The 15,609-nt window shown below is 35.8% G+C and overlaps 1 protein-coding gene across 1 annotated transcript; it reads left to right on the top strand.

Moving 5' to 3' along the window:
* Positions 1 to 1,088: 1,088 nt before the first annotated feature.
* Positions 1,089 to 2,435, top strand: LOC127451416 (homeobox protein Hox-B13a-like). The gene is made up of 2 exons (XM_051716130.1): positions 1,089 to 1,752; positions 2,188 to 2,435. Exons 1-2 carry the CDS (start codon positions 1,089 to 1,091, stop codon positions 2,433 to 2,435), a joined length of 912 nt encoding a protein of 303 aa, XP_051572090.1.
* The last annotated feature ends 13,174 nt before the right edge of the window (positions 2,436 to 15,609 follow it).

Genomic DNA, 15,609 nt, shown 5'->3' with positions numbered 1-15,609 from the left:
ACAATTTTGAAATTATTTCGCCTCTTTATATTAGCGGATTATTTCAGTACGACGTTTTGTTAAAGGGTCCGAGGCGTTGTTCAAATATATGTATGAAACAAGTTATGATTTTCATTTTTTATGGTAATGATAAATCATTTATTCATTTGGCGCTGCTGATTATAGGCCTTTAAACTGTCTGTAAAGATGTAAATGCATTCCAACGTGTACATGGCCAAGGTATAATAGAATCATAAATAAAAATGACCTATTAAAAAAATGCTATTGCTTTTTGCAATGAGATGTTGGGAGAAATAGTTAGAACATTTGATGATCAGCTAGGGAGCTGACATGATTATATATAAATATTATTTTTTGTTGCACACATGCAGCTCGATAAAAGAACATATATGTATGTATATATATATATATATATATATATATATATATATATATATATATATATATATATAAAAAACCTATGTTGATTAATGATACATATAGAATAAAAATTGTGCATAAGATAAAAAAAACAAAAAACAAACAAACAAATAAAATATAAACACTTATTAAAATTATTTTAACGGTTTGGCAAACCAAACGTTAAGCTAAGACATATCTTCTTGCAATAAGTACTAAACGAACAAATAGCAGTATTAATTCGGTCCTTTTAGTTTTTACCCCAAAACTAAAGACGCAATAGATTGCGTTTATGCACTAAAAGAATAAAGGTATCAAATTATGTCATATCAAGTAATTTTATTTGCATAGCACCTTTCAGAATACATGTTGTTTAAAAGCAGCTTACAGAAAATTATGGCTTATTTAGGCATATTAATGCATAAAAGCAATGCACCAACAAGGCTGCATTTGAAGCGCATTTATCTGGGACTTGACAAAAAAAAAAAAAAAAAAAAAAAAAAAAAAATTTGACATTCTCTAGTCAAGGTTTATTTTATGCATCACGTGGTACACCTCTTATCCTATGAAGGCACGGTAATGCAGACGGTAGTTCATTGCGTCAATGCAGCTGTGCGAATGTAACTGAGTGTCCTGCTTCGGTCTTGAGTCTTTGCAACATATTTCGCCGTCCGAATGGTGAGCGTGCTATGACCACCTCCCTGGTCCTGAATCCTCGCTGGGCGGACACGGTTATGTTTGTGTATGAAAACAACTTGGATGAGCTGAAAAACATGGAGGGTCTGGTTGGAAACGGCAGTTTTGCAGCCAACCAGTGCAGGAATCTGATGGCCCATTCGGCTTTGAATGGTCACCCTTCTAGCCTCGTTCACGGCTCCAGCTATTCCACTGTGGACGTATCGACTTCGAGTTCTGCAGAATCGGGCAAACAATGCACCCCTTGCCAAACGGTTCCCCAGGCCTCGTCCACAGGTCCTATACCGTATGGCTACTTTGGAAACAGCTATTATCCTTGTAGAATGGGGCGGGGTTCCCTCAAGTCCTGCACGCAGCCGAGTGCACTCAGCTACTCCGCAGAGAAATACATGGATACCCCAGTCACATCTGAAGAATATCCCAGCAGGGCCAAAGAGTTCGCCTTTTATCACGGCTACCCCAGTCCCTATCAATCCATGGCCAGTTATTTGGACGTGTCAGTGGTGCAGACGCTTGGAACGGGAGAGCCGCGACACGAGAGTCTCCTGCCAATGGACAGCTACCAGCCTTGGGCTCTGGCTAACGGATGGGGTGGTCAGATGTATTGCTCCAAGGATCAGAGCCAGGCAGGCCATCTCTGGAAGTCTGCACTAGCAGGTTAGTTTTAAGCAGTCTGCAACTCAAATAAAATGAGAATGCACAAAATTAAACTGCCCCATCTTAGAAATAAGCGTAAAAGGAATGAGTTGCACTCTCTCAGTACCACACATTTCCAGGGAAACAGTTATAGAAATGTAACTTTTCTGGCCAGATGTCTTATTTGAGTGAAATTGTAATAATTTATATTTTACATTTCAGAAGCAAGAGCAACAGCAACAGCGGGACTTTATTTTCTGCAGTATACAAATACCACACGTTTACATAGGTTTACTTATCAAACAGCGTCTGTGAACTGACGTCTAAGAACAGCGTCTAATTGTTTTAGATACGAAAGTCAACGAGTGTTGAGCGAAAGTAAACTTTTTTGAAATGTAGATTAGGCAGACAATTAATGAGACCTTCAATAATAAACCTGTTTGTTATTCATTCCAGATGTTGTGGCCCACCAACATGACGGGGGCTCATTCCGTCGTGGTAGAAAGAAGCGGATACCGTACACAAAATTGCAACTAAAGGAACTGGAGAAAGAGTATGCAGCCAACAAATTCATCACAAAAGACAAGAGGAGAAAGATTTCAGCGGTAACCAGCCTATCCGAGCGGCAGATCACTATTTGGTTTCAAAACAGAAGGGTAAAGGAAAAGAAATTCATTGCCAAAGTTAAGAACAGCGCGCCATAGTGCAGGCTTGAGCGCTGAAATTCTTTTTTTTTTTTTTGGTGACTTCAAATTAAGGAAAGCAAAAAGTCGTCGAGAGGACTTTTCTTGGACTGGGTCTGAATGTGCTCCTTTTTCCTGCTTATTTACATCGAAAAAGAATAAATGGATTGAACTGATAATCTGAATAAAAGAGAAAACATGATAGGACAACATAGCTTGTAAATATCGCACGTGCCTGCCTATATGTAACTGTGTTGTTTCAGGTCTTTTAGTCGTGCTTTAGCTTCGAGTTTGCATTTAAATGTTATATGTCAATGTAAGTCATACAATGTAAGTCATATCGCTTATTACTCAATATCTGTCAGTACGTATTTACTCTGTTTATTATCGCTTGTAAAACAATATAACGTATATCACAAAACTTAATAAATGTCTTAACTCCACTCAGTGTTTTCTGATTACATAGCTAAGTAAATCAGAGTTTTTGTATTACTCTTATCGAGCGTCGCGTCCTTAGTTAATTGTGTTTCCTGTGACAAAATTACCCCATGTCACTTGCAATGTGAAATCAAGATAATCAGTTGATAGTTTCAAACTCTGATTCTTTAATAGGATACTGTTTGTGTATATTGTTTTATTTCGAAAACGTTACCGCATTGATTCCTTGACATAGGCCTATTTAACATCAGATGTATGATTGAATGATTTAGCAAAGATTTGCGCTTCCTTTTTTGGACTTTTTGGAAAGTTAAGGCCTTTAATGTTTTCAATGCGCGGCGTCAAAACACATAACTTTCTCCTAGAAGCATTAGCTGTGAGGCATCTTTGAATTAGACAATTTTATTTCTAAATAAAAAACGATTTTGATAGCAGATTTGCGCTATTAACGATATACGTATCCTTATCTTTGTCTATACCTTCATAGAGGAAGAGAACTTATCCTTAAACATGGTTAGATAACGCAAGAGTCGGAGTGTTTTGATGTTGGCGTTGAGGGAGGGGGCGCTCGACTTTCAGAAGATCCACTAAATCAGCACTTAACCTTGACCATGAAAGTCACAAGCTTAAAGATAAGAAATAGCTTTTGTCTTTGGCGAAAATGTTACTATTCAAGTATACTACGATCCAAACGACAACACTGCTCCCAATCGGAGGGCTCTTTGAAGGCAATTATCTTTCAGATCCAGTGTACAAATTAAACGCTAATCATTTTGTCTTGAGACTGCAGAAGACTGCAGAAGAATGAAAATATAATCTGGGTTCCGTTTTATGTTACGTTGTCTCACAAAAGTAGGTTAATTCTTGAGCTAAGATATAAAGTCATCTCTTCCCTTAACTTAACCATTCTCTTAAGCAGATTTACAAACGATGATCTCTTTTATAGTCTCCAGCAGGCATAATTTACATTTCTGTCCCAAAAAAAGTTTAATTGTTGGACAGTGAACAGATCCAAAGCCTACTTACTGCCTTTGCAACCTTCACTTAATATCGGTAGATTAGTGAGAGTGTAAAAGGTCCGTCCTTACCAACACACTCTCACAGCAAAATCGTCAGGATTAGTACGATTTTTCTAAATTTGGCTAATTCGTATGATATCATGCGACTGCACTCGATGAGATCGGGTTGTTGTTACTCATACATCTTCATGTTGTCACATTCGGCTGGCTACACTCCACGTTCAAGCTGTGCTTTTTCTTCTTTCAGTAACTGCAGAAAGATCGTAAATGTAACTTGCACCATTTCACTTAATAATACGATTTAATGTTGATGTTGGTCCAATGTAAATTCTTGAATGGATGGATATTAAACTAGGCTACGTGTCGCGTTGGTGAGCACCTATGTCACGACGCAAAATTAAAATAGGCCACAATGCTTATAATCCCGTATCTCATCCAGTTATGAATAGTCTATCATACTGTGTATCATACATTTTGCATTACATTTCAGACGTGTGATATATAATTGGAACATTATTCTTAACTCAAAGTGGCAACCGATGTTACATTTACCTCACCTAGACAACACGGGGTCGTAAAATGTCCTAGTCTTTCCTTCCACGTCTAGTTAACATTGAACTTGACAAAAGCATTCAAACAAACGGTGGGTCTGCTTTAAGTTTACATTGTTATTTAATGGTGGCTCTTTTCTCTCTTTTGAAAATATACAAAGCGCAGATCAGACTCAGCGTTTGCCCAATTTCAATGCTTCACAGTAAAAGTGCCACATTTTTTTGAACTAAAATTCCTTGGGCCTTGTCGTTGATCTAAAAACCTTTGTGCTCTCTAGGGTTGGTGAAAATGTAAATAAGTTGTTGGACCTTCCATGAGTGGTAATGATTGATAAAGAGTCCTTTATTATTGAAATAACACAACATTATCTCCGATGTCTTTGTACACATTAGGATGTGGACGTTTTTTCCCTGACTGGTCACAAATTACACTTTGCAGTAATTGTATTCAGACTTCCTGCACCATAGAAGGTCAGATCAATCTATTCCAACTTCCCACAACAGCTCAACATCTCAAATATAGATTTCATCCACCCATAATACTCTTTTCTAATTGGGTACCATTCAATCTTTAAGTTTTTACTCCAATTCTACACTTTTCTTCCTATTTGTCAGTTTCAGATAGCTTCTTTTTTTAAACAATGCATAAGAAGTCAACATTCCAGTGTCTCCTCTGCACTGTTGCAGATGAAACATATTTTTCTAATGAAGCTGCCACTTGAGAACCACTGAAGGTCTGTTTCTCAAACTAGAGACTATAATGTACTGTACGTTTTGTTGTTGTGCATCTGTGTCGTCCTTGTCGTCCACTTCCCTCTCTGTCCTGTTTCAACACAATACTGCACACGCATGTACATTGCATCTCAACAGAACCAAAGACTGAGTTTCTAGAGAATGTTCTTTTTGACTTGACCATTTTTTAAACCAAAATGGGTCTTCAGATTCAAATATGCCTAATACTCCGGCACCTGAAAAACACCGAAAAGGGCACTGTATTGTGATTTCAATCACTTTATGAAGTAGCACAATTTTAAACTCAACAGCGCCAATAATAAGCGAGTGCTAAATTAGCACATTATAGAACGATTTCTTAAGGATTAGGAGACAACATGTTACTCCAATCTAAACAAAATTAATTTTAAAATAATCGATTTAAAAATCGACTATAACTCTCGAATTTAACTTTTTTTTATTTTTATTTTTTTTATCTGGATTTGCTACCTTAGTGAACAGAAGCATCAATTGCTTTGGAAACAAAAATGTCTTTGTTATTCCAAACTTTTGAACGGCAGTGTATGCTATTTCGCAGCGTATCGCAAGATCAGGATAGCCCTATCAACTGAATTTTCAAGTTCACGTCCAGCTCCCAACCCCCACATTATCTGTCGCCCCCAGCCCTAAAACAACTCTCCTCCACGTCTGCATTTCGGACAGGCTTTTGTTTTACAGCACAGACTTCACAGTTGAACTTGAGACATCTTGTAAACAATAAGTAGTCTGGCCCTTGTCTGGACAGAGTTTGTCAACAGACCTGTAGAAGAACGTGAGACCTCCGCAGACAGGGGAGAGGAAACGACTTAACACGAAATGCCGACGAAGGAGAAAAATTACCGTCAAAGTTGACATTCTGGAAAATGATCGATGTATTCACAGTATTGTCATGATAGGTGGTCATCAGCACTCTCAATTCTGTCGCACATCATTTTTTGCTAATTTTTTTATTAAAAGAAACTGACTCCGTTAAAGCACTATATATATATATATATATATATATATATATATATATATATATATATATATATATATATATATATATATATACTTTTTTAATTGAACATTTATTACATTATAAATGAATGAGATGTTGATATTTCCAATGTAACAAAACAAAAATGGGTTTAAATATAAACGGATTGTTTCGTTTTAGGAACTGCGGTCCAATCTGGCAAATGAATGGTTATTAAGAATATCTTATAGCATGAGCTTTTGTCTACAAATAGATAACAAGCATCAGCACATCAAAAGTAAAAGTCTCAAAAACACAACCACGTTCTGCATTTTAAAACCAAATGACGCTTTTATTTATTTATTTATTTATTTATTTATTTATTTATTTATTTATTTATTTTTTTTTAAACTAAAACAAAGTCCTAAAGATTTTGATATACATAATATATTAGGTAGGCTATATCACGCAGAGCCCATCGCACTCTTAACGAAACTTGACGACACATAGAGATAATATTACACTGATATTAAATTACTAAATGGAAAGTTTTGCAAAATTAAATGTAATCAGATTTCCATATATGACAGGCTTGTTGGAAGTGAAATAGGTTGTTTCACTCTTCACTGAATCAAAAGGAAGCACAACACAATGTAAAAATGTTCTTAGTACTAACAGGTGCTTCATGTGCCATTTAAATTAATTGCTTTTATTCAAAGTCATAATATTAATTAATATTTTAATCTGAATACATTTGGGTACAAAGTTTAAAAATAAATTCTTTAACATGTTTCATTTTAAAGCTTAGATCAGGTGGAAGTAGACCCTTATTAGGGGAACAACTGCAACTACTATTTTTAATAGTAAAATTTAAACTGAATGTTTGCTCATCGGTAAATCATTTTACAATGAAAGGCAAATCTGAGTAAACTGAGCACTCTTTAATGTACTTAATGTTCACTTTTTGCAATTTGTAATTGAGGAGAATATACGAGATGAGCCCGTCCACCAAATTCGTCTGTGAACGGGTTTCCATGATAATGAATGGTAAGGCTAGTATTTGCCTGGTTGAACGTTTGGATGGATGATTTTGATACGGCCAATGAGGTATGCCATATTTTCAAATAACAAGTAAAGTTAAGTTGATGAAATCATGGTAATTAATAGGGTAAATGTAAATCAAAATCTGTGCCTGTTCGACATCTATTGTATACGGCACTATTATAGAAATATTTCATTATTCTGTGCAATTCAAAGTCCCCAGATATGCTTTGTTTCTATTACATAATGTAAGGCTGCATTGATTCATCGGTCTAAACCACGAGAAATCTATTGGATTCGTGGTGGTTGTATTGTGCACTCTTTAACGTTGCCAACTTTCCCATCTAATATGTGACCTAATTCTCTCAGTCTTGAAGTGATGTCAACAACAGACCCATTTACGAGCGTAATTTTCCATTCATTCACCGTCAGTGAAGCTGGATGTACATTCAGTCAATTAAGGTTAGAGCATTAAATATTGCCAAGAAATACTCTCTCACTATAATCAAATCAAATACCTGTCATAAATTCATGTTTGGTGCATAAACTACGTTATTTGACAACAAAATGACAGAAAATTAATTGTTCTAGCAAATAACATCTAAATCCTGAATATTTTTTTTACTAATCTGGAGAATATTGAGCACGGTGCTCCAACCCAAGGATGTAACCAAATACTGAAAATGGTTACGTCAGTTTCTCCTATCCTATCCTATCCTATCCTATCCTAACCTATCCTATCCTTGCTGTCCTGTTTTCATCAACAGAAAAAGGTGGACACGTAATTTGATCAAGAACAATTAATATATTTGCGCGAAAATACTGATACAGACGATGCCCTTAATGTACATAGATATCACCATGTCTCAAATGTTAGCTTAATTTTGTATTTATAAAATCTCGTTTTAATATCACTCTAACAACTATCTGACAATATGATTAATAATCAGCTGCACTTCGGTGCGTTTGCATTGTTTTTGAACCGCTTCTTCTTTCTTCGTTCATTAGTCAGTCACCAGACATGGTCATGCTATTTATCATAATTTTAATGAGCTTGCCTTAAGGTAAAGGATTCTATTCTCTATCTGAAGGCCACGCCACAAAGAGATTTAAAGCGGTAATAGAGATTGTTGGTAACACTGCCAAACGCTTAAACCCTGAGGCGCGCTAATGAGCATCCGTCACACTCACGCGATAGAATTTAATCGTAGATCCTCTTTTGATGGAAAGGATCCCGCCTAAACAGACATTAACATGTGTGGCAATAAAATAACCAAATGTATTGGCATGCAACATGCAACTCATGTGTGGAATTTTACAGGGTACTACAATTATGCTAACCCTATAAAGCCGAGATTTGGAAGGAACAATTTCGCTGATAATGTGAGCACTTTTTTTCCACTGAAATCATTTACACGCTTTGTCGCATCATGAGCTTTGGTGAACTTGAACTCGAGCTCATTCGTTCGTAATTGATTGTATGGCGTAAAAAGGTCAATTTCTTGTGGTACTAAGTGGGAAAGAGTGATGAAGTTTCGTAATTTTATTTCAATTATGGTTGGGAGGCCTGGGGACCCAAGGTCCAATAAAGTCATCACGCTAATTCCACACAAAACCACATATTTATAACTGTTCTCAGCTCAGGCTTAACATTTTTGAACATCTGGATCTTTGTAAATGCCACTGAAACGGCAGCTGTATGAGCCCTTTAATTGACACTCCAAGCATCGTCGCAATAGTACGAGTTCATTCGTAAGAAATAGCCTAAACCCACTGAGAGACTTCCCTCGTGTCCTTGAAGTTCGTGATGTGACGTTTCTTCCCTGATACTCCAAAACAGTGTTTTTATTTTTATTAAAAATCCCCGCAAAAATGATCAGTTTATCAAATAATACAAAAGTAGCTTAAAGTTATAGGTAACGACACCAGAGAATAGTAGAAATTAATGGTGCACATGAAAACGTAGAGTCCAAAAAAAGATAATGCTTATCTTAATATTTTAAAATTAATCTCATATTTCTATAAATACAGAAGAGAAGTGTTAGAGCAGTTATATTAAAACATATACTCGTGAAAAAGAGCAAAATTATGCGTGATGCGCAGGGGCGGTTTTGACTAGCAATGGCCCCGGACCAATTTATATAACAAGGTCTTCTACTTCTATAAGAGCATGGAAACTTTCACCAGGAGACAGTAGACATCTCATACACATAATGATGATGATATAGAGGCTTTAGAAAGTCACGTATCAAATATGAAACGTGTGGCGTTATAAGGTTAAAGAGTTGCTCAAAAAATGTAATTAGAAACAGGAAGGCAAAGGGGTCCTGTAAGAGGGCTGGGGGCCATCATAGGGCCCTGTTGAGGGGGCCTTGTATAAGCTCTGGTGCCTACATATTTAAGCACATATAAACATTTGTTTTCAAAGCTGATGGGCCGCCAGACCTTGCAGTCCAGGCCCCCCCGGGCCGTAATTCACCTATGGTGATGCGATGTATCCTGTCCAGTGCTTATAGAATATGGAATCTCCGTGTACATTTGGTAGGTCTATGTGAGAAATAATAATAAATAATTCAATTTTTTTATGAGTTTTTAAACTGTTAAACAGCATTTTTACAATGTTTTTGCAGTTTTAGAAATTAAAAGCGCTTTTCATAATTTACTTATCAAACCACTTTGACACAAGCTACTCTGTCCCGCAAAGACAATGTGTTACTTTGTTTAGGACTCACTTCGACATTACATCATGGTGTTAAATGTTTAGACTCGTCTTTCAGCTTTCCAGTCCTTCAAGTTGGAGCCTATAGCCTAAATAGGCTACTTGAGCCTTGCATTCAGAGTAACTCTCACTTTAATGTAGTTGTTACGTCCTTGTAAGCTCTGTGTATGTCATTTTAGTACTTCAAGATGCGATGCATTTAGCACGACTAAAATGCAACACCGTATTCGAAAAACCATAGCTTTACTCCCCATTCATTTCTCCGCAAACAGTGATTTACTGTCGTAAAATTCTGAAAGCGGATCTTTGACGTCAGGGTCAATATATGTTTGGCTTTCAAGACCCACGTGATTTAAATTGACCGTTATGCTTTCTCCAATGATACAGTTGCGAAGATTGACATCTATTCATTTATTAAGAGAACCACTGGTTTTACTAATTAGGAGGGCAATATTGACGGGTCTGCATGTCTGTCCCTGACATCTACTGGTTATATGTGTTCACTGCAACTTGTTCAGCTCCAGTGGCGATCCGTTGCGATCTGTTGCTGATGTGAAATGCTATGATATTTCATAAGTTACTTTTGAAAGTTACTCTTAACTAACACATTAAGAGGCGTCAGAGAATAAGAGAGAAAGGCACTACTACAAAAAGTGATGAAATCTTGGAGGTTTGTCCTTTACGCTCAAGCAAGGTCACAGCAGATTTCATTGTGGAGGCTCTGATTTGAACACGACTTGGAATTTTACGATTCTGAAAAAGGCGGTCAGTCTCTCGGTGACGACACCCACTGCGGGTTTTACAGGAAGCCTCTTTATTGAATTGTTTTCGCCCTGATAGGCATCCAGGACATTCGGCGTGTGTTCTTTGAATTAATTGTCTGTTGGCGTCTATAAAGCGTCAATGAAATACAAAACTATAAAAGACTTCACCTATGTCCAGTGATGAAGATTGTCTTTCCAGCTCCCATATAACAAAAATCTTAAATATGAAACTGTATTTGAACTGCATTCTAATTTTTTGTTTTAATTGTTTACTCATCAGTTTAGACTACAGTGTTAGGGACGTTGAGCAGGCCATGGTTATCAAGACACACACACACACACACACACACACACACACACACACACACACACACACACACACACACACACACAAACACAACTGAAGAGCCCATTTTTCACAGTTTTGAACAACTTTTTTGACAAGTTCACATCTTTAATATAATCATCATCTTCGATATCTGTAAATTCGACAATTAAATCGATACGTATGAGATACTGGGATGATTAGAACGTTTCTTTCTTAATATAAAACCTCCCAGTAGTACAATGTCTCCACCTTGTGGTCTTATGGATCGACTCTGGTTAGTGCTGTGAGTCATTATCTTCAAAAGTGAGCCATTATTTGTCTTTTCGGTGTGTCTGTTCTGAACCTTATATTACATACGGTTAAGCAACGAATGTGCATGTGTAGACTACATCCAAGGCCCCATCTACACCTAAGTGGTTTTAAGTGTATTGCTTGAAGCATATAAAACATGTATGGATTTACCATTCCTAGCCAATACAAAAAAGTTTCTAAAAGTACAAATGTCACAAGCATAGAAAATTATTGTCAGCATGACCAATAATTGCAACTTTTCAAATAATTAGGCAAAGTACACGCACATTCAAAAACTCAATTTAGCATGTATTTTTGTACATTTGGTCAGTTTCGTATAAGGAGAAATCGTTTCTGGAAGATTTTGAGACATGACATTTAAAACAGACTTTAAGATATTACAGACATTACAGTATATTTTTTTGTAAAGCTGCTTTGAAACTGTGTATCGTGAAAAGCGCTACAAATAAAAATGACTTGACATGAAGATTTAATCTTATATCCCTTGTGTGGTCAGCTAGAACCAGCCCCTCATGTCCAAATCTGGGTGCCAAACATATTTATGGTAAGTGCAAAACTTGTCTCATGTTTTGGACAAGGACAAAAAGACATAGTCAAACATGTTATGTCAATTAGTTTAAGTTAACCTCGAGCATTGCATAGAACTTTAAGACAGAAAATATCTGTGAGATTGCTCTGAAGTGTCGTTACACTTTTGCGTCACGCGTCACTTCCACTCACGGTTAAGGTAAGTGAAAGGGTTAGATTAGGGATTCCATATCTGTAACGGCGATTTGGAGTACACGCCCCTTTTTGGAGCAATGCCTGCAGCTATACCCTTCTATTTTTCCCCCCCACAACAGAGAAGGAGTCTACTCGTGCAGTTTCCCCCTCATGTGTCAGTTGACAATCTTGACTGTCGTAATGTGTGTTTTCCACAACTCTTTTACCATTCAGAAGCTAAGAAGCAGCTCAGAGTGGTGTGAATGTCCATATCACCGTGTCATGACTGTCTCTATTCTGTTTACTTCATCACATATGACATCATACAGATGCGTGGGGTTTGTGCTTGATTATTAAGATTCATAATTTTGTTCTCCGTGAACATAATGTTTGACTGGGTTCTACAGTTACTTCTGAGCACCATGAGCACCATCTTGTCGGTTCAACGCTGCCTTCTACAGGTGAGATGAAGTAATCCAACAAAGTAAGGCCTACGTTTGGAGTGGTATCGTGAACAAGAACTATAAGAAGACTGATTTCCTGATTCCAAAGATTAAAAACCTTGTCAGATAAAAGGAGTAAGATTTTGAAGTCAATGAACAACGTTTAAGTCACATTTTTGTATTAATCAATGTTTCCCTGTATAATTATGACAGCAGTGTTATGGGAAACATCGTAACATAGTGCATATACGAACACCGATTAACTACCTTATTATCTTCTACAGCAGAAACATTTGATTATAATTGGTGTAATATAAATGCGAACATTACAAAGGTTCTGTTTTTGCAATACCTTCTTGCATTTGTATAGCACATATATACAGTTGAACTGCTGAGTCTTTTAGAAATGTTTTAAATCTTTTATTCAGTATTGGACTAGATCTAGTCATTTTTAAAACATAAATGACATAATCTATTACTTGTGCAATAACAAATGCTCAGTGCCTCAAATGCAAACGTTAAGAATTATCAAAGGACATTAAAAAATTCCCTCAGATTGGCCGTAGGCCTGTAATACAGTTAATGACCCTTACTGTTCAGTTATTTTCAAGCTTCACTGAAGACACCAAAACGCACATCTGACATTTTCATAGCTAAAAACATGCTGCTCTTATCAGCAGTGTAGTCTAATGCATTTGAACTTTTAATGGTTTGCAGAACTGGCATTGAGCCTCGCACAGTTTTAAGTGTGTCTAATCGCCAAGATATTCGCTACGGATCTTTTGGGGATTACATGCAAAGTATGAATGGTGAACAGTTTGTCTCCAGAGTCTGCGCAGATGGTAGTAAGAAATGATGTATCGTGTGTTTCACATTAACAGATATATCCTTCCTGATATAAGCAATTCATCTGTGGAATAAAATAAGGTGAATGACCTTTTGTCTCAGTATTTCCCTTTATATCAAATTCAACAGCTGTTGCAAGGTTTCATTTGATCAAATCGTCATACTTCCTCGATTGTTGTTAAAAAAGTTTTTTATTTTTTTTATTTATTTTTTTTAAATTTTTTTTACATTTATATAAATTTAGTCGAGGCAGTGGTCGACACACCAAACTTTAGCGTCAAAAATAGTTGGAAAGCACCAATCTTGCACTTACTAGAATCAATACAGGCTATATATAAAATTACCCTAAAGGTACAAAAACGTAGCGTATAGTCTGATGCATGCCTTCGAAGTTCAACATCTGGCTCTCTCAACACAAAAAGCATATGCATTTGTTAAAAATGAATTTATTTTATTTTTATTTTTAATTTTATTTTAAAAAAAAATTTTTTTTTCAGAGTTGTGGATCTTTCCCATACTTTCTATACTTAAAAAAATAAATAAAAAAATAAAAAAATAATAATAAAAAAAAATAATAATAATAATTATATTGATGACATCAGACTAAGACGTAACCTATGGAAAGAAATTTAAGATAATTATTCAATCACAGTCTTGAAGTTTTAAAAGAAAGAGTAGAATATGCTCACGCTCACTCCCCTCTCCTCTGCACAGGCATATGCTATTTAGAGGCAGCGTGGCAGTAAAACTTTACAGCAAATGGGGAGGCTCAGTTGTCATGGCAACAGTTATACGAGTTTGACCGAAGATCCTCTCACCATTTGGAAGGGGCCAGCGATACAGTCTGTGATAATAAAACTGGAATGTGAAGAATATACGAATTTATTCATCTTACTCGCTATTATTAGAAAACGAAATCGAGGCAGAAAAGTGCAGGTTCCAGGCACTTGATGTTCTTAAAAGCGTTAGGCATGACTGTCCGAAAATGTTTAATGGTTTTAGTGCTGCACGCCAGACGAAAAGTAAACAACTGCCTGAGACAGGTGATGTCAACGTCAAACCTCTACTGCAAACAATGGTTCGTGGGACATCGAAGGCCAAAGGCCTGGAGGCGCCGAAGCTATTGGGATTTAGAGAAACAGACTGAGAAAACGAATTACCTTTTTCGATTTGATGTATTTTACTTGGGACTGTAGGGTTCACTGGATAACAAAGTAAGTATTATATTACTTTTATTAATCGATAATATTATGTATTGCATTATAAATTAATTGTAATTGTAAATGCACTGAAAATACGAATGTTATTTTTGAATGTTTATTTACCCCTTTTCTTTGTCATTTTTTTTAACAAATACTATAAGATATGTATGCTCGCCTAGATTTGTTCTAAATTGTAGGAATAAGTCATAACATGCATAAAATGCATTCAGAGCGCGATGCAGTATTCAGATTAGCTTCACTCCAGAAACTGTTGTGGGATGTTTATTTTGCCATATAAGAAGTAAGAATTATTGATATAATAATTTGGTCTCAAAATCCAGCAATTTACTAAGCACGTGATTTGGGCCTGAGGTCCAACAACAACCGAGGCAGACAAAGTCCTTAGAGGTTATAATGCAGATTATGAATGCGATTTAAAAGTATAAAGTTTTTTTTATTTTTTTATTTTTTTGCAAATGTAAGAATGTATCTGTATTTGTATTCACTTCAAACGATGCCTTAAAATTATATTTACAATATACACTTTATTAAAGAAGGATAATTTAAAGTAGTTACTTCACAACGCAAGGTCATAGCGTGTCTATAGAATCTAAATATGTGGACAGACTTACAGTTCTTAATTAGGCCTAAACTTTTTTTTTTTTTTTTTTTTTTAAAGATCTAATTGTACACCGACGTTTCCTTTTCCGTATATAGTAGAAAACAAGATACTGTGCTAGACAACTAAATATAATATTGAAACGAGGCATGTACAAAAAAAAAAAAAAAAAAAACATTTTTGAGAAAGTATTTTACTAAAATCAAACGCTACCAACAAGTTTGCTAATTCAATTATGGCAAAGTAATTTCTCTTTTTATTATTATAGACAAGAAGTATAACAAAACCTAATTCTATGCGCATGTTGCATGTTTATAACATTTAAATTAACAATTAATTTAATAGGCCTACGCCTACCGCATCTATAATAATAATATTATTAATTCATATTATAATAATATAATATTATAAATAATGTAAATAGTTGATGTTACTGTTAGAGTATCTAGTAGCCTAGCCAAATGTAATATATATCTTCACCGACA

This window comes from Myxocyprinus asiaticus, chromosome 14, assembly GCF_019703515.2.
Source record: "Myxocyprinus asiaticus isolate MX2 ecotype Aquarium Trade chromosome 14, UBuf_Myxa_2, whole genome shotgun sequence".
Lineage (NCBI taxonomy): Eukaryota > Metazoa > Chordata > Actinopteri > Cypriniformes > Catostomidae > Myxocyprinus > Myxocyprinus asiaticus.
This window is presented reverse-complemented; position numbering and strand designations above follow the sequence as displayed.